The sequence below is a fragment of the Corylus avellana genome, chromosome ca3, assembly GCF_901000735.1.
Source record: "Corylus avellana chromosome ca3, CavTom2PMs-1.0".
In the NCBI taxonomy this organism is placed as follows: Eukaryota; Viridiplantae; Streptophyta; class Magnoliopsida; order Fagales; family Betulaceae; genus Corylus; species Corylus avellana.
This window is the reverse complement of record NC_081543.1, coordinates 32,008,095-32,033,254: the sequence shown is the minus strand read 5'-3', so window position 1 is coordinate 32,033,254 and position 25,160 is coordinate 32,008,095. Positions and strand designations below refer to the sequence as shown.

The following is a 25,160-nucleotide window of genomic DNA, read 5'->3' as shown; positions in this document are numbered from 1 at the left end:
GAGGGAGGGAGAGAGAGCATCTGACAGCGAGGGAGGGAAGGAGAGAGAGAGCATTTGAAAGGGAGAAAGGCATCAAGCGACAATTTTGAACGTGAACCAACAGAGAAGAGAGAAAGGCATCTTTTCATTTTTAAAATTTTGCTTTCTTTTGTTCATTTTGAAATTAGAGTGAAAAAAAGACAATAATAAAAAAAAAAATTATGTGGCAAGATGCCACGTTGAATGTTTATGGCAGCATATAGGATTTTGAGGAAAATGTTTTTTTTTAGCATTCTATCCACCATCTCTTCTCTCTTTATCCTTTTTTATTTTATTTTTTTAAAATATTAAAATGCAAGTGAATAGATGGTGAGTAGATAGTTGCTAGAATGCATTGTAGCATTCCTCGGATTTTTAATCATTTCTCAACAAAATATTCATGCATATGAATCATGCGTGAGGACGTGGATGTCGGACACGTCACACATGGGACCTACTACACATAAAAAGTTCAAAATCCTAGTCACCAATTGCAGGTTCGAAGTTCCTTTTGATTCCTCACCACAAAAGCTTCGCCGCCATTACGCAACCCACCTACCCACCACCCCTTGGCCCTCGTGACCATCGCACATGTCGCTCTCCAGTCTCCATCGACGTCTATACCTAATGTACCCTCCACGTCACCCAACCTCTCTCTTTCCTTCACCTGCTTCATGGACCAATTCCAACTCCAAACCATGTCAAACGACGCCGTTTCCCGCTCCTCTCCCCCCTCATCTTCCTCCTCGCCCGCCTCCGACATGCCGAACGACGCCGTTTCCACGCACGCCTCTTCGTCCTCGGCCTCCCCTTCCCGCTTCTCCGATATCTGGAACTATCTCTGGGTCCCTCTGCTCATTTCCTACTCCAAGGAGCTTAGTGTCGCCAAGGCCCAGTCCACGATTCTTCTCCCGAGTCAACTCGACCCCGACTCGTCCAGGTGCGCCGCGCCCAACCCAAAGCTCAACTACCGCCCGGTGATCGGGATCCTCAGCCACCCCGGCGACGGCGCCTCCGGACGCCTCAGTAATGCCACCAACGCTTCCTATATTGCGGCTTCGTATGTGAAATTCGTTGAATCGGCCGGTGCTCGAGTCATTCCTCTTATCTATAACGAGCCTCCCGAGATTCTTTTCGAGGTAACCAACATTTTCCAGTTGAATCTTTGTTTTCTCTCTCGAAATTTACTGAGATAGCTGAAGCAACTTGCGAGGTTTTGGATAACTTGTAGTGCCTTGCAATTAAAGTGCAATATCGAATCATACGTATGTATAGGTGAAAATTTGGTGATTTCGTTTGTGTTCCTGTGCTATATTTTCAGTAGAACTTGATTGCTACCGCTTTTTTTTTTTCCATAGTTATATTTTAGGATGAGAGAGAGATGGCAAGCATGGTTAAAATTGGGCGTGTAAAAACAGGAAGAAATGAACAAAGAAATTGCGTGGATGTAGGTAGATGACCTCTTTTTTGAAATTGAGTTTTAGGAGCAAGGATATATGACTGATCACTGATGAATTGCTTACACAATTGTGCTGATTGGGAGAGAGAAGCTTGGACAGCCGTGAGGTGCCTTCTTTATTTTGATTATAAGTATTATGATATTGGGAAGTGTGTCGAGGTGGGGATTTGAGATCCCAAGCTCAATGATGGTTGTATAATGGGAAAATATCAATTTGCTACTATGAGTTTGAGGTCATTATCAAATCATTGTTGAAATTACACTTAATCCATGAACTAATACCTCATTCTCGCTTACCCTTCAGAACTGCCGCTTATCTTACTTAACCTCCTTCAACTATCATTTAAATGGAAAAATCCCATTCACTTAGTTGAGGGCGTTAAATCTTTTTTTACCTGAAATAGCAAAAATGTCCTCCAAGTAAAAGATAATAAAAAATAAAAAAAACTAAAGGAAAGAAAAGAAAAAAAGGGGTGGTTGAATCACTCTTAGGGTAGGCAAAGCCACCCTAAAATGCCATCTTGATATTGACCCTACGTTGAGTACTTGCGGAAACTTAGTTTGCATGATTTTGCACCTTTCAACAAATTTCACATTTGAAACTCAAACATGCTTTCCCATGTCTTAAAATGCCATAATTTTAATAGAGTAGATATTGCAATTCCACCTGTAAATGTGTTCCCAAATAGCTTATATAAATTGTCAAATTTTTAGTCTTTCATTTCCCCTGAGGTATCTTTCGTTATTTTAATAATATCATCTCTAGTCAAGTAACTATAATCCAATGAATCCAATGAACTTAACGATATCATATTTTTCCTAAGATCTGTACCATATTTAACATTAGCAGTGTCCTAAAAAACACATCAAACATTCTGATTTTCGTGATACATTTTCCAATAGTCTTGAATATCATTGCCCTTTAGAATTGTACTTGCATTACATGACTTAGTGGGTTGCAGCAAATAACAACAATAAAGAACAAATAGATATTTCTAGATCTTGATTATATCAAGTGATCGAAGAAATCTTCTCTGAAACACTAGATACTCTCTAGGTTTTGAAGAAAAACCAAGAAGAAACTCAACTCTGAGTAATTCTTATTAAACAAACTAAATCATAAACAACAACTTTGTTCTAGGGTCTATAAAAAATTTATTTATAGGCCCTCAAACCCTAAACCTAATAATAATATGAAATAGAGTTGAAATTGTAATTCTACAAGGCCCGTTCGGACGGGACATATCCTTGTCAGGCCAAGCACTTAAAACGTGCATAAATTAACATAGAGGCGTCCGGAAGGCCGGCCACCATGTCCGGACGCGATTTCTAGAAACTCCTTATTTGATGGCGTGTCCAGACAGGTTGGACTCGTGTCCGGACGCAATTTCCAGAGACCTCCCTTTAGGTCCCTTGATCTACATCAATTATTGTCACCATAAATAATGCAAAACAATTACTTGTGAGAATGTATGATTTTACACGGTTCTCTTAATTTGAGATACGTCCACGAATAGAAATGGTCAAGAAGAATCCTACTAACCAAAGATGGAATACAAAATAATTGTAAAAAAAATACTCAATCCAAATCCGTAATACACCCATGTTGTGCATGCACTTGCGAGGTTTGTGTCCCACATTGATAAAGCATCAAGAAAAATAGTACTTAATATACCTAAGTAGACCTAAGCCCATTAGCTTAGGCTTTTGGGCTAGAGTGGTGTTCAACTATGTATTAACTTACAATTGTTTGACTCCCTTGGTGTTTCTCTCCCCAACAACCCAAAATCTCACATTTTTAAAATGGAGAATCTCTTACAAAAGAGAAATATTTCTCTAGTCTTCTTGACACGGCGTTGCGCTGCAAAAATGAGAGGCTTATTCTTGAGCGACGACTCCAGGGTTCTCTCGAATCTTATGTGCATCAAAGCAAACTAATTGTTGAAGATTGTTGAGATGATGCAATTTAGTGAAAAGTAAAGAGAAGAAGGGAGAAAAAGTAGTACAAGGAGAATTTATGTGGTTCGGAAGTGTGCCTACGTTCACAGGAATGAGCGTTTTACAATGTCAACAAAAAATAGGGTTTCAATACATATATATTGTCGTCAGTTAAATCCTAGCTCGATACATTGAAATTCTCAATATAACCTTAGTTTCGCTTACACTCCACTCACCCCCCGTGAGGCCTTTGTACTAGAGACTGGTGTTACTTCCTTATTCAGAATATGAGTCACCATCTCTAACACTAAGGCTATCTATATGCTAAAAGTTGGCTGAACAAAACCTAGGTCTACCCAAAAAAAGAAAAGAAAAAAAAAATCCAAAAGTCGGCTAGTTCTCTTTCCACACACACAAGGTCGGCTAGGTTTTTTAGGTGCAATTACTGCCACCTATTGGTAAGAAAGGATACTGACGTGGCTTGATTTCTCTTTGAGGAAGCCAAGCTGTGTCATCACACTATCATCTACTTTACTTAGAAACATGAATGATGTTGAAGTTACTTATTTTAGTACTTATATCTTTTCTTTCCAATGATTTGATGTGATGCTAAATACGTACGGCTGCATTGCAGAAGCTAAATCTGGTCAATGGAGTGCTCTTCACAGGAGGGTGGGCTAAAACTGGTTTGTACTATAAAGTTGTTGAGGCAATTTATAAGGTAAATATTATTTCTCTGTAATTTTTGGAATAAATAATATAGTGGTTTGTACTATCTGGTAGTCTGCACATGGCCAAAGCTGGGTTTGGCAGCTTTTGGCAGCCTGAACTGTGTTGGACTTTAATTAGCACAAAAAGGAAAAAATTACGGTGTTACATGAGCAATGCTTATTGGAGAGAACTCTGTATTTTCCATGTACATTTGGTTGAGTGCATTCAGCATTGTTGGCACCTTTTCAAGTCGATATTCTTGTAGTTTCCCTTCTAGTCCCTGCTTCATAACTTTGAAATCCTGGTCTGTAAGTCCCATAGATGGCGAGTAATTGAGTTACACAATTGCAAATGTATTGATGTGAATCATTATTGAGATAATTAAGATGATATTTTCATGGTATCAGGCTTTATATCTTGAAAAATGCCTTGTAAATTGAAGATTGTTTGGGATGATTTCCCATGTAGTTTAGCCGAACTCTATAAAATTTAACTCAGCTCAACTAAGCACTCCCAATTAAATTGGGGTTGGTATGGATCCTCATCAACCTATTGGCGTTGGTCACATGTGCTTTTTTATTTTTTATAATCTTGCCACTTTATCCTAGCAAAAGTCATGCTGTTTATTGCCTTCCTATTTAACATATTCTTCTTTAGCCAATTTCTATAAAGGAAAAAAAAAAAAAAAAAAAAAAAAAAAAAAAAAAGAGTACAAATGGAGTTCAGGAAAAAAGAGGTCAACCACAGATGAAGTAAGTAATTCATTTTTAATCATCTTTTATGTGGAAAATGAAATTAAGGGGCTTAAGCTGTTATTGCTGGACTCCTAAAGATTTGTTTGTTTACTTATTCAAAAAAAGAAAAGAAAAAAGAAAGGGCTATAAAAATATTTGTGTTTAGGGGCCTTAGAATCAAGGTAATTGTGAAAGGAGATTGAGAGATTCTCTTGAGGGTGAATTTTAGATGTGCAGCGAGTTACAGGATGGGTATCTTGATTTGGTTTTTTGTTGAAAACCCCGATGGTTGTTGTTTGACCTCAGCTTGATAGCTGATCGTGTCTTAAATTTTTTGGCATGATCTTGATCAGTCTATTCTTTACAATGAGCCTCAACAAACTACCAAATGAGAACTTAAAGTTACTTGTAAGAACTCAGTTTTTTGAAGCTAGTTCTTAATCTTTATCGGGCTTGTGCATCAATCCACCCTATCTCTCCACCCTGACTGACCCCACCCACATTGGGCTGATACGTTTTTCTGTGTGGCAGTTTGGTTCAGTTCCAAAATATGTAAGAAAGGTCGGTTTGGTTTGGTATTCGTTTCTACTATTCCTAACTGATCATTAACCTACTGGTGCAATTATATATACAATTTAGAAATCTTATTTCGATATATTAAATGATGTGGAAATGTTTAGGTGGGCAGCTTCAGAATTATACATGAACCTGTGCAAACTTTATAATTTTCTGAATAAAATTTTTTTGATAAGTACCAAAAAAAAAAAAAAAAAAAGAAAGTTTATTCCCCCTTTGAAAGTCATCAGCCCTACCTCACTCGATCTCTGTACCTTTCAACTCTCAAGCCTCATCCAGTCCTGCTGCCTCCTCCAGCTCCAATATTGCTGCTGCCTGCACCCCACATGCTATTTCTTCTCTATCTTTCTCACTTGTGATTTTAACAAAAAAGGAGATTCTTTCAGTTGGCCAAGAAGTTTCTTCATTCTTTGCTAGTTTTCTTCTCTTTCTCATTTGAGAAAATCTGCATTCTACTACTTGATTGCTTCAGCATCTCCTAATAACTCAAAATGATCCCAAAACTGGTTATTCTTTTTCAAAATTTTAAAATTAGATTTCATGGGATTCCTTTCTCAATTGGCTTCGGAAGTGACCTCTTTTCTTTCATTTCTCCATGTTTTTGCTTCTTTTTTGTCCCCTGTTTTTGCCTTTTAATTTGTGGTTTTGGTTTGATTTTATGTCTTTTTGGATTGCTTTGGATTTGTGGTGGAATTGTTGTATACCTGTAACACCCCATCCTAAATGATATAATATTGTTCGCTTTGGGCCTAACCCGCACGATTTTAGTATTGGGTTTACCTCCAAAAGGCTTCATACCATTTAGAAAGAGCATATTCTATATAAACACATCATCTTTTTCACACCTAGGCAATGTGGGACGTCACAATCACTCCTTCTTGGGACCCAGCGTCCTCGCTGGCAACCCTCATGGGCTTGTATACGCTCCCCCCATCTCAGGCTGAGCTATGGCTCTGATATCATATGTAACACTCCACCCTAAATGATATGATATTGTCTGCTTTGGGCCAAGCCTATTGTGGTGTCTCATATTGCCTAGGTATGGAAATGTGCTTATATGTATACTTACACCCTTCATTATAACAACTCATTTTAAAAAGCCGTGATGGTCATAATCCCATCAGAACTCTGCAGTTAAGTAAGCTTATGCGAGAGTAGTATCAGGATGGGTGACCTCCTAGGAAGTTTGGTTTGGGGGAGCCAAAAGTGGACAATATTGTGTCATTTGGAGTGGGGTGTTACATAAAGTGCGGGATTGGCCCAAAGCGGACAATATCATATCATTTAGAGTGGGGTGTTGCCATATGGTATTAGAGTCATAGCCTAATCTAAGCTGAGGGAGTGCTCACAAGCCCCTGAGAGTCGCCAGTGAGGACGCTGGGTCCTAAGAGGGGGTGATTGTGACGTCCCACATTGCTTGGATGTGAAAAAGATGATGTGTTTATATAGAATATGCTATCTCTAAATGGTATAAGGCCTTTTGAGGGTAAACTCAATAATAAAACCATGCGGGTTTGGCCCAAAGTGGACAATATCATATCATTTAGGGCGGGGTGTTATAATACCTGTGTATTTTGAGGCAATACGATAACACTCCGCTTGTGTGTAAAATGGAGGAATTCACCAACCTGACCCTCTTTCGAATTGATCTAAATGAAACCGGCTGTTAGTTTTAATGTTGTCTTCATTCCAGCTCGTTTGGGAATTTCTACAACTTGACTAGGTCTGTTCGGATAGAAATGTTCTCCGGCAATCGATGAAACTGACTCATGCACAACCTTGATCTTTATCCATTTGTTTTATTTGTTTTACTAAGAATTGCCTTAAATGGGTGTGAATGGTGAAAAAGCATTCATGTGACTATGTTCAAGTCCTTATTAAGTTTGAGTGTGTTATTAAGTTGCTTGTCTTTCAATAAAAAAAGAAGGAAAAGAAAATTCAGTCTAAGATGGCAACTTGACACGGGATCATTTGGAGTCAGATTCATGTGGAAAAAAAAAATGAAAATGGAAATAAGAAGTTTTATGCAACACGAGCATCAATATTCACTTTACCACAACGAAAAAATGACCTCCCAAATCAGGTCTTGATAATTTATTGAAAATTTCTCGATTAATTTAAGAAAACAATGTGGGAAGCTACACAAGAAAGTCTTGCTTTGGCCTTCTAAATTATTGAAAATAAACCACAATTTTTCTAATGTAAAACTGGTAACTACTTATCAAAAAAAAAAATGTAAAACTGGTAACTGGTGAAGGTTTGTCTAGAGGGTCGCACTCATATAAATTTGAGAATATGTGGCTGAAAGCAGAGAGTTTTGTAGATATGGTGAAACAATTGTGGGATTCGTATAAGTTCCTTGGTATTCCTTGCTTTATTTTGGCTAATAAACTAAAAAGGTTGAAACTGGACTTAAAACGATGGAACAAGGAGGTATTTGATAAGATTGAAGGGAGGAAGAAGTCCTTATTGGAGGAGATACAATCTCTTGATTACTTAGAAGAGGAGCGATCTCTAGAAGAAGAGGAAAAAGTCAGGAGGGCGAAGGCGAAAGTTGCTCTTCTGCATGAAGTCAGTTAGAGGCAAAAATCCAAGCGACTTGGTTAAAAAAGGGGATAATAACACTAGGTTTTATCACCATATTGCTAACTATATCAGGAGGAACAATTTTTTTGCTCGTCTTTGTACAGATGCTATACTAATTATGATCAAGAGGCAATCAATGATACAATCTAGGGCTGAGCAAATTACCGATTAACCGACTTCCGACCGACTTTCGACCGATTTCTACTGACACCGACCGTTACAGACTAGATGGCGGACAATAGGCGGCATGATTTTTTTTATTCCGAATTTTTCGATTCGGTAGGCGGAAGAGGTTTTTTAACCGAACCGACTTTACCGACCGACTTTCGACCGACTTTACCGACAAATTTGCCACTTTTCCACATACCGACATTACTGACACCGACTTTACCGACTTCCGACCGACACTGACTTTACCGACTGCATTTGGTTCGAAATGCGAAATAAAATAAAATTTGACGGAATAAGTCGGTGAAATAACCGACTTTACCGACATTGTCGGTTTGAAAGGCGAAAATAAAAATTTTCTACCGAAACGGACATTACCGACCGACGCTCAGCCCTAATACAATCATTCAGTTTTACATGAATCTTTTTAATGAAATAGTTCAATGGTGCCCTAAATTAGATGGGTTGGAGTTTCCCTTTTTAGATTATGTAGAAGCGAATTGGTTGGAAAGACCGTTTCAGGAAGAGGTTCTTTTAGGCGTTGCTTAGTATGGATGGAGACAAAGCGTCGGGCCCTGACTGCTTCACTATTGCTTTCTTTCAGTCTTGTTGGGCTATAATGAAGGATGATCTGATGCTTGTATTTCACAATTTTCATGAGCATGAGATATTTGAGAAGAGCCTTAATGCTATTTTCATTGCTCTCATCCCTAAAAAGATCGGGCAATTGGAAGTAAAGGATTTCAGACTCATCAGTTTGATGGGGAGCGTTTATAAATCTTGGCCAAAGTCTTGGCTATCAGAATGAAACAGGTGTTGAGATTGCTCATATCAAACAACCGGAATGCATTTATGGGGGGGAGACATTCTAGGCTCAGTTTAATAGCAAATGAGTGTTGGACAACAAATTGAAATTGGGAATTCCAGGTGTTATGTGTAAGCTGGATTTGGAGAAAGCTTACGATCACATCAACTGATAGTTCCTCCTATATCTCTTGGGACGTCTTGGCTTCGGTTCTAAAGGGAGGAAATGGATGTCTACTTTTATTTATGCGGTCCCTTTTTCTATCTTGATCAATGGTAGTCCTCATGGTTTCTTTCATAGCTATTGGGACCTTCACCAAGGGGATCCTCTCTCGCCTTTCCTCTTCGTGATCGTCATGGAGGCTCTCAGTAAGATGCTCTCTAGAGCTACTGTTGGTGGCTGCTTATCTAGATTCTGAGCAGGCATCCAAAATGATGCCTTGTTAGAAATATCACCCCTTCTTGCTGATGATATGCTTATCATGTGTGATGCATAAATAATTTGGGCCATATTCTTTTGTGTTTTGAGGCAATTTCAAGCTTAAAGGTTAATCTTCAGAAATCAGTATTGGTTGCAATGGGGGAGGCTCCGCATTAGGAAGAGCTGGTTGGTATTCTCAGCTGCAGCATCTCCTCTTTGCCCTTGACTTATTTGGGACTTCTTTGGGTGCATCTTTTAAATCAAAAGCCATATGGACGAGGTAGTTGAGAAAATGGAAAGAAGATTGGGTAGTTGGAAGAAGATTTACTTGTCTTGGGCTGGTCGCCTTATGCTAATCAAGAACACGTTATCCATCGTACCTACTTACTTTTTGTCCATTTTTCCTTTACCAGCCGGTGTAGCCAGGTAGTTGGAGCGCCTTCAAAGGGACTTTCTTTGGGACGGTCTAGGTGGTGAGCCTTGGATTCATCTGGTGAACTAGAAGATTATTTGTTCCTCAATTTCCAAGGGAGGTTTGGGAATTAAAAACCTCATGCTATTCAATAAGGCTTTACTTGGTATATGGCTTTGGAGATTTGTCCAAGAGGAGACTTCTTTATGGAGACATGTGATTGTTGAGAAGTACAGGATCCTGAGTGGGGATGGTGCTTAGAGGAAACTCAAGGGCCCTATGGGGTATGGCCAAGGAATTTTCTCCAACTTCGTCTCTTTCAAGGTTGGGAACGGGTCATGTATTCAGTTTTGTCATGATGTTTGGTGTAGCTTCAAATCTTCATTTCCAGAACTGTACACGATAGCTTGTGACATGGTCTTTGCGTTATATTACTCGGAACCCTATGGTACATCTTCTCATTGGAATCCAAGTTTCATCATGGCAATATAGGACTGAGAATTGGATTGCGCCCCTCTGCGCTTTTTATATCATTATTACTTATCAAAAAAAAATATAGGACTGAGAATTGGAGGGTGTGTTTGTTAAATGCTTTTGATTCGATACTATTCATCTCACTTTTTCATTTTTCCAACATTCTCTTACTTTTTACATCACGTTAATCACTTTTCATTATTATTCAAATAAAAAAAGCACTACAAAACAAATTTTTTTTTTTCATTTTTCCATACCAAACATTCTTACTTTTTCACTTTTTTTTTTTTAAAAAACATTTTTACTTTTTTTTTACATCAATCAGTTTTTGTTACAGCATTGGACCAAAATCCTTTAACAAACACACCTGGAATCTCTTGACTCTTCCCTCTCTCAGTTATACTCCTCTGCATTGTATCCGAGTGAAGCAAATAGATTGTTATGGATCCTAGCCAACAACCAGGAATTTGAAGTGAAAATATAACATCCCTGTCCCACATTAGGAAGATGAGTAGCCCACATAGAGTGGGTAGTTTATAAAGAGATTCATGGGTTCTATGTTTCACATTGCTTAAGTACTAAGTGAAACTAAGCTTTATAAGTAATTATAGGGAAGTTCCAAATTGATTAATCATTTTTGGGTGATAGCATAGATGTGGCTAGCGGTTTCCCGGAGTTGTTACAAATGGTATCAAAGCCACCTAGTAATGCTATGTGGTACTGTTAGTACCACATAACATTGCCCTGACAAGATCGTCTGGGGTTTAAAGAGGAGAGTTTGTAACACCTTGGTTCTATATTGAAAAAATGAGTAGTTTAGATAGAGTATATGGTTTATAAAGAAACTTATGAGTGCTAAGTCCCACATTGCTTACTTACTAAGTAAAGCTGGGCTTTATAAGTGATTTTAGGAAAGCTCCAAATTGACTAGTCATTTTGGGGTAATAGCACAGATTTACCTGGGCTTTTCCTAAGTCATTATAGAAAAGCTTTTATAACACTTAACGGATTGGAGAGCCGAGCTCATTTCCCTCAGGAAAAGTGTTTGAAAGGTTAAGGCCCCACCCCACATGGTGTTCTTTACTTGGACGACAGCTTGGGGTAGGATCCTTGCTGTTATTAATCTCAGAAGGTGGGGTATCATCCTTATTAATTGGTGCTAACTATGTAAAAAGAATGAGGTGAGGAGACCGTTAATCACCTTTTCCGCCATTGTGAGTACACTAGTGATCTATGACACTTGGTTCTCAACTTATTCAGAGTTGCGTGGGCGATGCCTAGCAACATTCAAGAGCTACTTCATTGTTGGAAGACTCAAGGATGGGGACATCCCAAGGAGGCTATCTTGGAAGTTTTTCTAGCGTTCTTAATGTGGAGCATTTGGATAGAAAGGAATCGGCGCCTATTTGAGGATTGGGAGTCCAATATGCTCTGTTTGAAAACCTTTTTTTTTTAATTCTCTTTTAGATTGGGATGTGCTCTATGTTCCTAACTTCTCCTCTTCAATGTTTTAGATCTTGTTAACTTTTTAGTTTAAAACACTTTTAGGATGGTTGCTTCTTTTGTATACTTTTCGTGTATGAAGGCTTTGCCTTCTCTCTTTAATAAATTATTATTCATCAAAAAAATAAAACCGGTAACATTTTACAACTGAATATTCACTGCCAAGGAACTTTACGATCAAGTCAACAATAATGATTTTGGAATAACTTTCGTTGTCAATATGTTGTTCCTTGCCACAACTATTTGAAGTATATTTTATTATTGTAAAAAAAAATTGAAAAGCTGTATTAATTCTTTCCATGGGGCCAATAAGGAAAATATGAGAAAGCAACCTGTTTTTTTTTTTTTTTTTTCCTTTAAGATTTTGTTTGAGGTCCATCAGACCTGGCTGCCTAACTAGTAGGGCTTTCTCCTATCCCCTAAAGGCCTCCCCCTTGGTGTAAGCACAATTTGGTATAGGAAGAAGTTACATTACCAGCTAAGCTGACATCCACAAGTTTTCTAAATTCATCTCATGTCTTCTCCTTTTTTCCATTTCTGACCGAGTAGTTAAGGTTGGTTTGTTAACCTTCTAATTTGTACATACAAAACTTACATCTGTTCCTTGAAGAATTACCCACCAATATGATATTACTTTGTCAATAAAGTGCATGCTGTGGTATTTCTTTTCATTTATGAACTCATTTGTTTTTAACATATCAAGAAAATAAAGTATGCGTTGTTTCTAACTGGGACTTAGGGTTTCACTTGCAATAACCTATCAATTATCTGTTGATGCAGAGAATTTTAGCGAAGAATGATGCTGGTGACCATTTTCCATTGTATGCCATATGCTTAGGTTTCGAGCTATTGACAATGATCATCAGTAAGGTAGCCTATGTTTCTCATGATTTGTGGATATTTTGTGAAATGGTTTTTGGTTCTTTACGTGATAAAGTAACATATCTTCTTCTCTTTTTTTTTTTTTTTTTTTTTTCCTGCAAGTGACTTTCAGTTTCAGAACTAGTTAATTTTGTTTCTTCCTGTAGGCGATTTAAGTAATTAAATTGTTGACATGTGAAGAATCATATGATGTAGTAAAATGCATATATGCATTATCAAATGGTTAGCCTCACATGACTAGACTGCGTGCTAGTCATATGTTACTTCCTACTTTATGGCTTACATTGGTTTAAAGGACTGGTAGCCGTGATCCTTCTGGCATACATTTTTTTTTTTTTTCTCTGAGCACTCTGACATACAAATCAAGACCATTAAATATCATCTACTTGAATGTTTAGATGATCTTTAGTTTGCATTCTCAATGGAGATAAGAAACATTTTAGGTTTATTTTTGTTGATTTCATGTTGTGTAGATGTTTGAAGGTCTAATAATTCTTTTCAGAGGATTTGTTTTGATTTCATGACAGTGACATTTGTTTTCTTGATAATAGGACCGTAATATTCTTGAAGCATTTAATGCAACAGATCAGGCATCTACCCTTCAATTTATGGAAAACACACATATTGAAGGAACTGTGTTTCAAAGGTATATTGTCTTTAATGATATATATAACATCTGATTTCAGTGTAATTAAACTCGATAAGTTATCTAGTACCATTATGATTATAAGCAATTAATTGATGTGGGATAGATATAGGGAATCTACCTATGTGTGCTTAAAATTTTAGAAGAGAGGGATAGGGCTCGAAGATTGACTAGAATTATGAAACGACGTGGTATAAGGGCATTACTTTGTTTCTTAAAGCAAATAGGTTGTTCAAAAAATATGGGCAGCAGCTGTGGTTGGGAATTTATTGGTAGTTGAGCAGGTAATTGATAGCTATCTGGTAGGGAAAATGTGTGGTTCTGAGGGTCTTAATTGGTAAGGAAAAGGGTTGATTTGGGGTTGCAAAAGAAGATAGAAAAAAGAGAAACGTTGTAACTCTTCAGGGGCTGTGAATGGTATCCATCAATATTCCTTTATCAGTTTTGAACTATCCTAGTATGTTGACTTTTGAGTATTTTTGGATATTTCAGACTCTGATAATGGAATATTGACTTTCAACTATTAGGATTCTTTCTTGTGCTAGTAGTATTAGGACTCTAATATGTGTAGTATGTTAAAGACCTAATGAAACACAACTAAAGATTAACTTGGACTTGAGGAAAATGAACCCAAGGCATTTAGAATCTCCTAGAAATTCTAGACTTAATCCAATTACCAAAATACCCCTAATTCGCAAGAGTTGCATAAAATTCCAGATCTACCTCTCATTATAAATTTAACTAGAACTTATAAAATAAAAATCCAGATGAAAATTGTATTTAGCTTTAGGCTCCTAATGACATGACCTCTAAAACTATAGGACTTTTGCTCCGATTGGAAGTCACATGTTGACCCCACAAAATAAATCTTGAAATTAATGAAATTGCGAAGTAGGAACAAATCATTTTTCCATGGCTGCATCATTAATATTAATGTTTTCTAGAAGCTCTTGTTGTCTATGATTGGTTACACACAGAACTAAAAAACGTATGGCTGTATTTGTTAAATGTTTTGAAAACTGTTTTTTGTGTTTTCAAAGAAACAAACACTAACATGTTTATTTTGAGAAAACAAATGCTTATTTTTCATGTTTATATAATTTTCCTATTTACGTCATGTCTCTTTTTCTTCTCCCTGTTGGTGTTGCCAATCGCATAGAGAAGTTACAACGAGACTTCTTATGGGGTGGTGTTGGTGAAGAGTTCAAATTTCACATAATAAACTGGTCTAAGGTCTATTATCTGATTTCTAAAGAGAAAGAGTGGCGTCCGTAATTTATTTATGCTCATCCATGCTTCTTGAGGAAGTGACTATGGCGCTTTGTGTATGAGAGAGAGGCTCTATGGAGGGTGGTAGTGGATTTTAAATATAACAGCTTGTTGGGTGGATGATGTTCATAAGTCATATGGGGCAAATCTATGGGAAACATAAGGGGGTTGGTTTTCTAGTCATACTGGATTTTAGGTGGGTGAGGCTCCAATTTAAATTTTGGTATGACACGTGGTGTGGGGATCCGACCCTTAAGGTAGCTTTTTTGGAGTTATTCAATATTGCTCGATTTAAGGATGATTTTGTGCCTGATCATTTGGAATTTTCTAGTGACTCTTATCAGTGGAAAGTTAATTTTATTAGAGCGACGCATGACTGTGGATTTCTCTTACCTTGTTCTTTAATCTATTGTACTCCTTCAGACTAAGATTGGAAACAGGGGGGGGGGGAGAGACAAGTTGTCCACCTTTGATCCTAGTGGCCACCTCTGACCTGTCGGGGTGGCAGCGCGGCCGCCTCTTTTTGTTAGGGGTGGCCGTGCAGGCACCTTTCTTTTTCTTTTATTTATAATTTTTTGGGAAAGTATTTTGTGTTTTTTTTGTTTTTTTTTTTTAAAATGTGTTTGTGTTTTGTAATGTTTTGAGAAAACTTTTTTTTTTTTTTTGAAAACTTTAACATGCATGGGCTAATGTTATTTTGCTGTAGTGAAAATATTTGATGTTCAATAAAACCCAAAAGTTAGTACTTAAGAATTAGTGAAGGCATGTGTGTGTACCCAAACATAAAACATTAGAATTTTATTATTTGTTTCTGACAGCGGTCTCAGACTGTTGGTGGACCATACTTTTGTTTAATTAGAAGAAAAAGAGAATATAAAGAATTGACAAGTAAGAGATTTTGCATAGAAGTCATCAACTCAACTATTAAGTTAATTATTCAACCTTGAAGATGTTGTAACATGGCAATGCTGAAGAAAACTGATACTGTAAGTTTTTTTATTTTTAATTTTATTTTATTTATTTATTTTTTAAAGTAATGTAAAACTTTATAGAAAAACTGAAAGGCGCCCCTAAGTACACAGATCGTATACACATGGACTCTCACAAGCCCAAAACCCAAAAAACAGCAAGAACACCCACAACCCAACCAACCCGACACCCACAAGACATCAAAACCCAAAACCCTCAAACGCTAACAAGCATGAGCCTTGCCCTTTCCACGCCTAGATGATACTCCCTTCGCGTCATAGTTAATGGAGCATTCCAAATTCAGAAGCTCCCTTCTATCCTTAACCTTCTGAGGGGTGTCCTCTATTGAGTCTACGTTTCCCTCATCCCCAAGCAAAGCCCAATCCAAAAAAGTGGCAAGGGGAAAATCACCAAAAGGGTATGGAAAGTCTTCATCCTCCACATCACTTACCACTAACTCCGAAGGCGGAACAAAACCAAATGGCCACTTTTGAGGCTGACTTAAACCTGGCAAGTTCTCCATCACTATAGGTGGGGCACTGAAACTCGACAATAAGGCTCTCCATATTCAAATAAGCTAAAAAACTAAAGGCCCAAAAAGCTAGACCAAAAGAGTATCTCAATTGGCAGGGGGGCTGGCAAAACAGGTACCTGACACGATCCGATTACAACCCGTAAAGACCCGTGACCCGATTAACTTATACACGAATACGACCCGTTTAGCTAAACGAGTTGGCGGGTCTGACACGATTATAACACGGAAAATAGCCAGGTAACCCGACACGACCCGTTTAAAATAACCGGGGCATATCGGGTTGACTCGACCCGGCCCGTTTAAAAAGCCCTAAACCCCAAATTTTTTTTTAAAATGTAATAATAATAATAATAATAATAATATTGTTAATTGTTCACAAATTGTTAATTTTTAGTCACTTATATAGTCTTAGTGTGCCCATTCAATCTACGACAAAATGTTCTCCCATTCAAATTCTTGATGACCTCAAGTGTGTAGTAGGATGATCTGGGCTATGTTAATCAAATATGCAGAGCCTAATTTTGACTATTCTTTTTGGGTATCACTTAGATGTGTCTAATGCGTACTCATCTTATGATAAATGGTAACATAGCCAATTCGGTATATATCATGTGGCTTAGGATCATTGCAATGTAATACAAGCTCAGTATATGCCTATTTTGCACCCTTACAATCCAAATCCACACATTCATTATCAAAAATAGGAGGCCTAGATCAGCACATTCACAAAATTAGCAATTTTCAACTCTATACATATTAGATAGTCCATTTATAATAAAGTTAGGAGATTTTTTTTTTTTTTGGGGACCCGGTTCGACCCGCCAGGCCCGAACAATAACCAGGTCTGGCGGGTCGACCCGCCAGACACGAAATTAACCATGTCTTAATAGGGTAGACCTGATTAAGATCCGAACTCGATAAGGCCAAACCCAATACCTGTTTTTTTGTGTCGTGTTCGTGTTAGGTTCACCAGTCGTGTCAAAATTGACAGCCCTAATGGGCCTTCTGATTGGTGCGAGGCTTGAAGCCTCAAATCTTGCACTTCCAAGTGGGACGATTCTTCCGTAGCCAATGAAGAGCTACATTGTCAATGGCTCTTTTAAAGGGAAGGGAGCTACTTGTTGAAACTGTATTTGACACAATACTCCTTAAAGACATCTACATGTTTGCCAGCCATGCCTTAAATTTATTCATTTTATTATTATTATCTTTTTAAATTATTCCTATGAATGGTTAACATAGGTTGAATTCCCAATAGAAACGTTGGACCTTTTTTTTGTTTTAAATTACAAACGATACAATTTTAAAAGATTATAGTAAGTGTTAGTAACAAATTATAAAATTTATAAGCCAAAGTTAAAGTTTCCCCTGTAACTAATGAGGTTTTCTATGGGTATATTATTTATAGAACTAATGAATATCATTTTATACGATATATAAGTCCATAGATAATGGAACTATGATGACATTATCAAAAAAATGTTCAACAAATCAATCTTGAAGACTTAATGAGCCATTATCCAATTTTTTTCACATCTGCATGAGAAGACCTTGTGAAGGAAATAAGCCAAGGACTTGATTCCTCCTTTCCTTGGGTGACTTGAAGTCTGGCTTCTTATGTAATAAATTAGGCTGATCGTTGATTTGAATGTGCTGCATCACATGATCATCATTACTAAGAGCTGAGTTCTTTGGCCTACTTGATGAAGGGAAGGGCAGTAGCACAGAAATGGATTGTGTCACTTGTCTCCACCTAAGAAGACATTGCTTGTCTTGCAGTAGAAGGCAAGTCTTGGGCTTGATTCAAACTTTCTTTATTTGTTTCTTTTCACGTTTTATTCCTTGCTTGGATTTGGCCTCACCACTTCATAATGAAGTTTTGTTATAAGAGAATGAATAGAGCTTCTGCAAAATGAACATGCTTTATCCAGAAAGTATGCTAAATCTTGGAAATCTGAATCTCTCATGCATGGTTTAGCTTAGTATGACCCTATTAGGTAGTGCAAAACCTCTTCAGTTTTAGTGGATTCGTTATGTGAATGGGTTGCATGGCAGACTGAAAGTTAACTGTAGGTGAAAGAGTTAAAAGTCTAAATGTGGTTTCTATTGCTTATGATTCTTCTAAGTTATGGTTGTTTCTGAAAGCTGGCCTTTGGAGGGGGAATAGCTGCTGTCCGTCCTGTTCCTGTTTATTTGAGTCATTCTTAGTTGAAAGGCATCAGAACTGACCTAAGAAATTTTTTCCAGACAATAGCTCATACAAATGAACAGACATCTTTGTTTCTTCAAGTTGCATGAGACATGCTAAACCTGAGTCATGTAATGTTTATCTCCAGTTCTTTTTTGAGACTTATCTCTCTTTCTTTTCTTAAATTTGTGTGTCTATCTATATACATATAGTACACATACACACACAAACACAATGTTAAACATAAAATTGATCGAACAACATGCTCTTATACAACGCAAAATACTCTAGGACACTGATTTTGGTAAGTTGGTTTTAAGTGAAGTTCTGTTGGCCTTTGTGGTACAAAACCTTGATTAGCTGAAGTTTCTAGAAATTGGAAAGCTTTATAAACATGAAATTCCTGTGTCACATTTGGTTTTCAGTGCATTAAGAGATCATATTTTGTGTTGTAAATTAAAACCTCTTGGATAAAGTGGCACTTCAGTTTAAATTGTGATCTGGTATAAATCAGGTTCCCATTTTTATGATTGATTCACTCATGCCATCTTTGCAAAATTATCATGGTTGTAGGTTTGGTTTATTAATCATCCCACTTGAGGGTGGCCATGAGGTACCATTTGCATTGTATTAGAGAAGACAAGGCTATGATGTATATATAATAATGTCTAGACAGTTGTGTAAAAATAATTTCAAAAAAATCTATAAACATGGTATAATTTATGCCTCTTTTCATATTTCCCTAGGTGTTATTAGTATAGCTATTAGGCATGACAAGAATTTTCTTATTCTTGTAAGGCTACATTCTTGCTTACCTTTCAAGATAAGTATCTTAGTGCTTTTTTTTTTTGTCAATTTTCTATGATATTGGTAGTTGTCAATGCCAAAAATTGGACCTTGTTTTCTGGCAAATGATAAAAGTAATGTTATATACTTTACTCCCATCCCACTCCTATCCTACTAGGTTGATGTGAAAGTGCCATCAACTCTTCGATTTTATTTATTTTTTAAAATTTTTAACAAGGGGTGGTTTAAGGGTTGATAGCACTACCACATCAGCCTAGTAGGATGGGGGTGTGGTGGGATGGGAGTATAATATATAGCATTACTCATATGATAACAATATTTGGTTTGTCCTTAATTTTCAATCAAATATTAATGGGGAAAAAAAAAAATTTGATCGTTGGGATACATCTTTTATGGTTATGAAGGGAAGGACTGGTTAGGACTGGTTAATTTTTGACTTATCCCAAAAAAAAAAAAAAAAAAATTCAAAACAAAGAAACTGGATGGATGGTTGTTCTATGTTTATATGATTTTATTTTTGCTCAACTTTGTTGAGATTCATTGTAATGAAGTTGTTTGGATGACTGATATTTGGAGATTCATCTAGTAAGGCCTTTAATATACATGTTGGGTACGACCATAATCCAAAAAATACGTTAAATAATTTTTGAGAGGGTCATCTAGGTAGTGTTGGAAGAGTATTTGGTGTGCTAAGGAGGTCCCATGGGAAGTTGCATTTTTCATATGAGCAGCGCCCTTGGGGAAGATTCTAATGGTGGATAATATTCAAAAGAAAGATTATTGTGGATTGGTGCTGCATGTGCAGATCTTGTGGAGAGTAGATCATGTCTTGCTACATTGCCTAGTAGCTAGGAATTGGTGGTTTTCAGTGTTTTCTCTTATTGGGTTTCGTTGCTGATGCCAAAAGGTCTTAAGAGATGTTTACTTGATGGAAAGGGAGGTAACACTGTTCCACTATGCCTTAAGTGGATTATAGGGTGTGAAAGAAGACGAATGCTAGGCTTACAAACAAATTTTACGAAAAAACTTTTACAACATGATGTGGCACAACATGATTGGAAATGAGATAAATTCAATTTTTGATAAATCCAATCATATTGTGCCACATCATGTTGTGAAAGTTTTTTTTGTAAAATTTGTTTGTAAACCTAGCATTTTTCGTGAAAGTAACAAGAAGACTTTTAATGGTGTTAAGTCTTTGTTTATATGAATACTTATCAAAAAAAAAAAAAGTCTTTGTTTATATGATTGCAGTATGACTGGATGCTTGCTTTAGGTAGTTTCAGTGCTTATTCTTTTTTGGATTTTCCTACTCTGCTGAACATTTCGTTGTAATGTTAAGATGTGTATTTATACACTTGTATGCCTGCTTTCTTTCTCATTTAATAAAATTATTTTTTTTGATAAGTAAATGTAATATATATCATTTAAAATTATTTTCTCATTTAATAAAATTATCTTTACTTGTCATCAAAAAAAAAAAAAAAATGTTCTTGCAGTAAACTCCAACAAGGTTTGGTGTTGGTATTGAAGTTTCTGTAATGATTTATCATCTGCATAAGCACTGATTGAGCTCTTTCAGTTGTTTCAGCAATAACATTGCAACTTGATATATATTCTTTTGCAGATTTCCTCCAGATTTGCTTAACAAATTGAGTACAGATTGTCTTGTCATGCAAAACCATCGTGTAAGTGGAGACAAAATTTGTCATGTTTGCTTCTAGTTATGAATATCATAATTTTTTCTTGCTTAATTCTAATGCTTCTTGTGATTTGCAACAAGCATTTAATTTCTTGTTTCATGAACTAAGCATTAATTCCCACATATCATGTTGTATTACCCTTTTTTTTTTCTTTTTTTTTTCTTTTTTTGGTATTAGTGTCATACACTGGGAAATAATCATATTGGGAATCATTATAGATTCCCAACCTTGACGAAGTCTGGTATGAGTTGGGAATCTATAATAGTCTCTATGATTTGGGTATCTGTAATAATTATCCTCTTTGACCCAGTCTTAAAGTTGCATTTGGACTGAAAACTTTATGAAAGGGATTTGGGTTTTGACCTTCAATCCAAATCGCTTTAATGAGGCATAAAATATATAATTCTTTGACTTCAATGGAACCAAATGACATCTCATCTGTTAAAAAGGTGTCGAGGGTGATCACAGGTTCAAACCTATATCTGTATGTGCTGTGTTTGCCTATCAAAAAAATTAGAAGAAAAAAAAGGTGCAATTTATTTGTTCTTTTGTGTTTTCTTTACATCCTGTTGTCTATTTTTACAGTTGTATGTTTTTAGAACCATTTTGGTTATATCTAGTTTTACCTGTTTTCTGAGGGTAAAAAAATAGATTATCTAAATTTATCTGTTTTCTTAATGGGACAGTATGGAATTTCGCCTGAAAGGTTTCAAGAGAACCAGAATCTATCCAGCTTTTTTAAGATTTTGACAGCTAGCACAGATGAAGATAATAAGGTACTGAATGTAACCGAGCCATTTTATCTTATATGATTCACAAAGTCTCATGACATATTTGACTAAATCTGAGAATCCTGTGAGGGATTTATTCAAATCTTTGTATTATTCTATCCCCTTGAAGCATTCTGAGATTGATGATATTTATATCAGGTCTATGTCTCCACAGTACATGCACATAGTTATCCCGTGACTGCCTTCCAATGGCATCCAGAGGTATTCTTATATTGTGCTTCTCATAATCTTTTTACACATGATTATCCACTAATGCATGATAGCAAGTATCTGTTTACTCTATGCATTCCATATTTTCTCATATGCTCCTCCATGATTAGATTTTGGATGTCTCTTACATTATCATCTTGGTTATAGAAAACATACGCTAGGCATTTCAGTAGCAAAGGAACTTTAGGGCATAAAATGTGATACCACATTGATCTCAATTATATGACATGAGTCTCCTTGAAGACTTCTAATACATTCTAGTTTCATTTAGAATAAGAACCTGTGTAAGTGTGTTTGTGTTTTTTTCTCCATTTTTTTTAATCATGCAAATTCACTACCGTTTTGGAGTTAGCTGGCAAAACTGCACTCAAGTTTATCTTCATATTTTTAGTCATAGTTTTTCGCTGACATAATGATGAACACGCATGAAATTCTTTTTGGCTACTTGAGCAAATATTTGAAATCTATATAATATCTTGAATTCCTCTGCTGAAAGCTTCTTTGTCCTTGGTGCAGTCTGTCAAGTGTTCCACAATGTGATCCAAGTTGTAGGCCAGTTATTATTTTGCCTTGGCAAGAAATACATATTAGTTGTTTCTCATCTTATCACAGAGCCAACTTCTACTTACAGTTAAAAGGCTTTTATAAGTTGTTTCTTAGGGCAGATCTGAATTTAAAGAATAAACAAACAATATCGTGGGAATGAGTGAGGATTTAATAGTTGATGCCAGATCTTCAATACATGAACAACAGGCGTGAGTTCAATATAAAATGTCATGACACAAATTGTAGGCGAGAAATTTCAGTACCATTCAAATACCCGACTTTGAAGTGATTACCTCTTGCTCCACCCCATGTACATATTATAGTAAGTAGTATAACCATCTTAAGGCTAAAGAACGTTTCGCTTTTTGCTCACGACCTGGCTATGTAGTCCTAAGAATGAAATGTATAAAATCTGTAACAGATGTAAGTGGATGTGCATAGCCTGCAGGCAAGTATTATTCCAATTTTTGAATTCAATGCAGGTGGTTACTTTTTTTTTCTTTTTTTTTTTCATCAGAAGAACAAAAAAAAAAAAAAAAAACACAACCAATCAGGCCCTTTTGTACCACGTGATGGTCATTTTATGTAAGATTTAAAACCAAAAAAAACACACGTATGTTTTCCTGCTTTTCAGATAGTGTAGCCCATGAGCATACTTGTAAATTTTTTCATCCAAACTAGAGAGGATTATGTTGGCTCTACCACATTGAGTAAACAATAAGGGAATTGGAGTAAGTGATACCCTACAATTGATATTATTTTTAGTGCTGAATATGTTTTGTACTTAGTCGGATGCTATACCAGAAAAGAGATAGGTTCATTATGTAATGGTCATTTGATCAAAGATGTATAATACTAGAGTATGATGATGAGTTGTCCAAATGGATTCATTAATCTCTTAGTTGGCTGATGTGTGCTGTGTTACAGCTTTACTGAACTGCAATATAGTTGCAAACCTAAATCTTTAGATGCATGTGTCAATCTCTCTCTCTCTCTCTCCCCCTTATGTTTTCTTTTTCTTCTATTATTGGGGCGGTGGTAGCACCAGTCTGTGTCTCATATATATGCACTGTGCAGAAAAACGCTTTTGAATGGGGCTTATCAATGATTCCACACTCGGAGGATGCAGTTCAGGTGACGCAACATGTTGCAAACTTTTTGGTCAGGTCAGTTTTTTAGACTTAATAATGTGAAAAGTTATGATCTAGTTAATGGAGCAGATTTTTAATATTGCAACCAACTGTCCTGGAGTTCAAACATTTGACAAGCCAACAATATCACCATCATGTTATGCGTGAAAATGTAGGCAACAAAAATGGTTTCTCAAATTTTTTAATTTAATAGGCCCTCAGAAGTCAGTGATAAGGTAGAAAGATGTTTTGCATAGCAATACCTAAAACCAATTATAAGGAAAGCCCCATTTTCTTACGATCAATAATTTAATGAAGACCTTGAAGGAATAATATAAATTGTGATGAAATCCGTCTGAACTGATAAAAATTGAGAAACCCTGGAGTGTACTGTTGGTGATATATTTGGCAACTTGGAAAAGTTGGATTAGGTTTCCACCCAGGCAGGGAATGAATTGGCTAATTTACTCTTCGTTAGACTCACATTAATATTGAGTCTTGAAATACAAATATGATTTTAAACCTGGACACTGTCCATCCCCCTCCCCCCCGTTGGAGCTGTAGATAACTTTTTTGCATGGATTTTGACTCTTACCTATTTTTGACATCATATTTAGGTCTACAGTCCTACTGCTGAACAAAATCAAATTGCTCCCTTGCAGACCTATATGTTTGTATTATTTTGTCATATTTCCAAATGTCTGTTTTTTCATTTTTTTTCCCTCTTAGGCTACTTCATCTGAGTGTTTTTAGAAGGAAAAAATGAGATAAAAAATGTTGGTATAAAGTGACAATTATATATATATATATAAGCCTGAAATTTCAGAATATTCTGTTGAAATGTTGTCATACTTCAAATTATGTTCTGACCAAGACCTAAATCAGGGCTTCTTTACAAATGTTCGCTCTGAACTGGGTTGACCCCTGTATTTTGGTGCAGTGAGGCTAGGAAATCATTGAACAGGCCACCTGCTGGAAAAGTACTGGATAATCTCATTTACAATTACAGTCCCACATATTGTGGGAAGGCTGGGTAAGCCTAAATAGCCTGTAAGACTGCATTGTGTTATTGCTTGCACATGGATTTACTGATTGAATTTCATTTGCTCTGTGACTGTAGGAAGGGATACGATGAAGTTTATATCTTTACATGACCATCCAACCAAATTCTCTAAGGTCTTTTGATATGTGCAGTGTACATGGTAATTCTTCTGCACTTTAGAGTTGGAAAATTGGCGATTGTTGGAAATGTAAACATTAATCATCATTTCAACTAGTTCGTTCCATCTTCTAAATTGTGTTTTTTCATGTTGTAAGATCATATGTATCTACTACTATACTATCATGTAATATTATGCAAACTCTCACCCTTGAGATTTCTGTGTTCATTTAAACGACAAAAAAGAGGATGTTTGAAGTGGGGAAAAATAAGTAAATGAAAAGTAAGGAAGTAAAATTAAGACATCGTGATTATTTATATTTTTAATGGTATTTTATTATGTACATTTTCTCAAATCTTAATCATTATTTTCAAATTAAATGAAAGGATTGAGATTTTTCTTTTCTATTTAATTAGTAGATGTATAGCTAATGTGTTTAGTAGGGGTGAGTTTGGTAATTGGGTTAGTTGTTCATGGGCAGTTGTCCTGTTAAGGAAGTTAATTATAGTGGAGATGTATT

The 25,160-nt window shown here is 36.3% G+C and overlaps 1 protein-coding gene across 1 annotated transcript; it reads left to right on the top strand.

Annotated features, from left to right (window-relative positions):
* The first annotated feature begins 579 nt into the window (after positions 1-579).
* On the top strand, positions 580-24,940 carry LOC132175090 (gamma-glutamyl hydrolase 2-like). The gene is made up of 10 exons (XM_059586907.1): positions 580-1,157; positions 4,050-4,136; positions 12,585-12,674; positions 13,238-13,332; positions 20,728-20,788; positions 21,490-21,579; positions 21,733-21,795; positions 23,428-23,516; positions 24,421-24,513; positions 24,601-24,940. Exons 1-10 carry the CDS (start codon positions 693-695, stop codon positions 24,632-24,634), a joined length of 1,167 nt encoding a protein of 388 aa, XP_059442890.1. The 5' UTR covers positions 580-692; the 3' UTR covers positions 24,635-24,940.
* Positions 24,941-25,160: the final 220 nt, after the last annotated feature.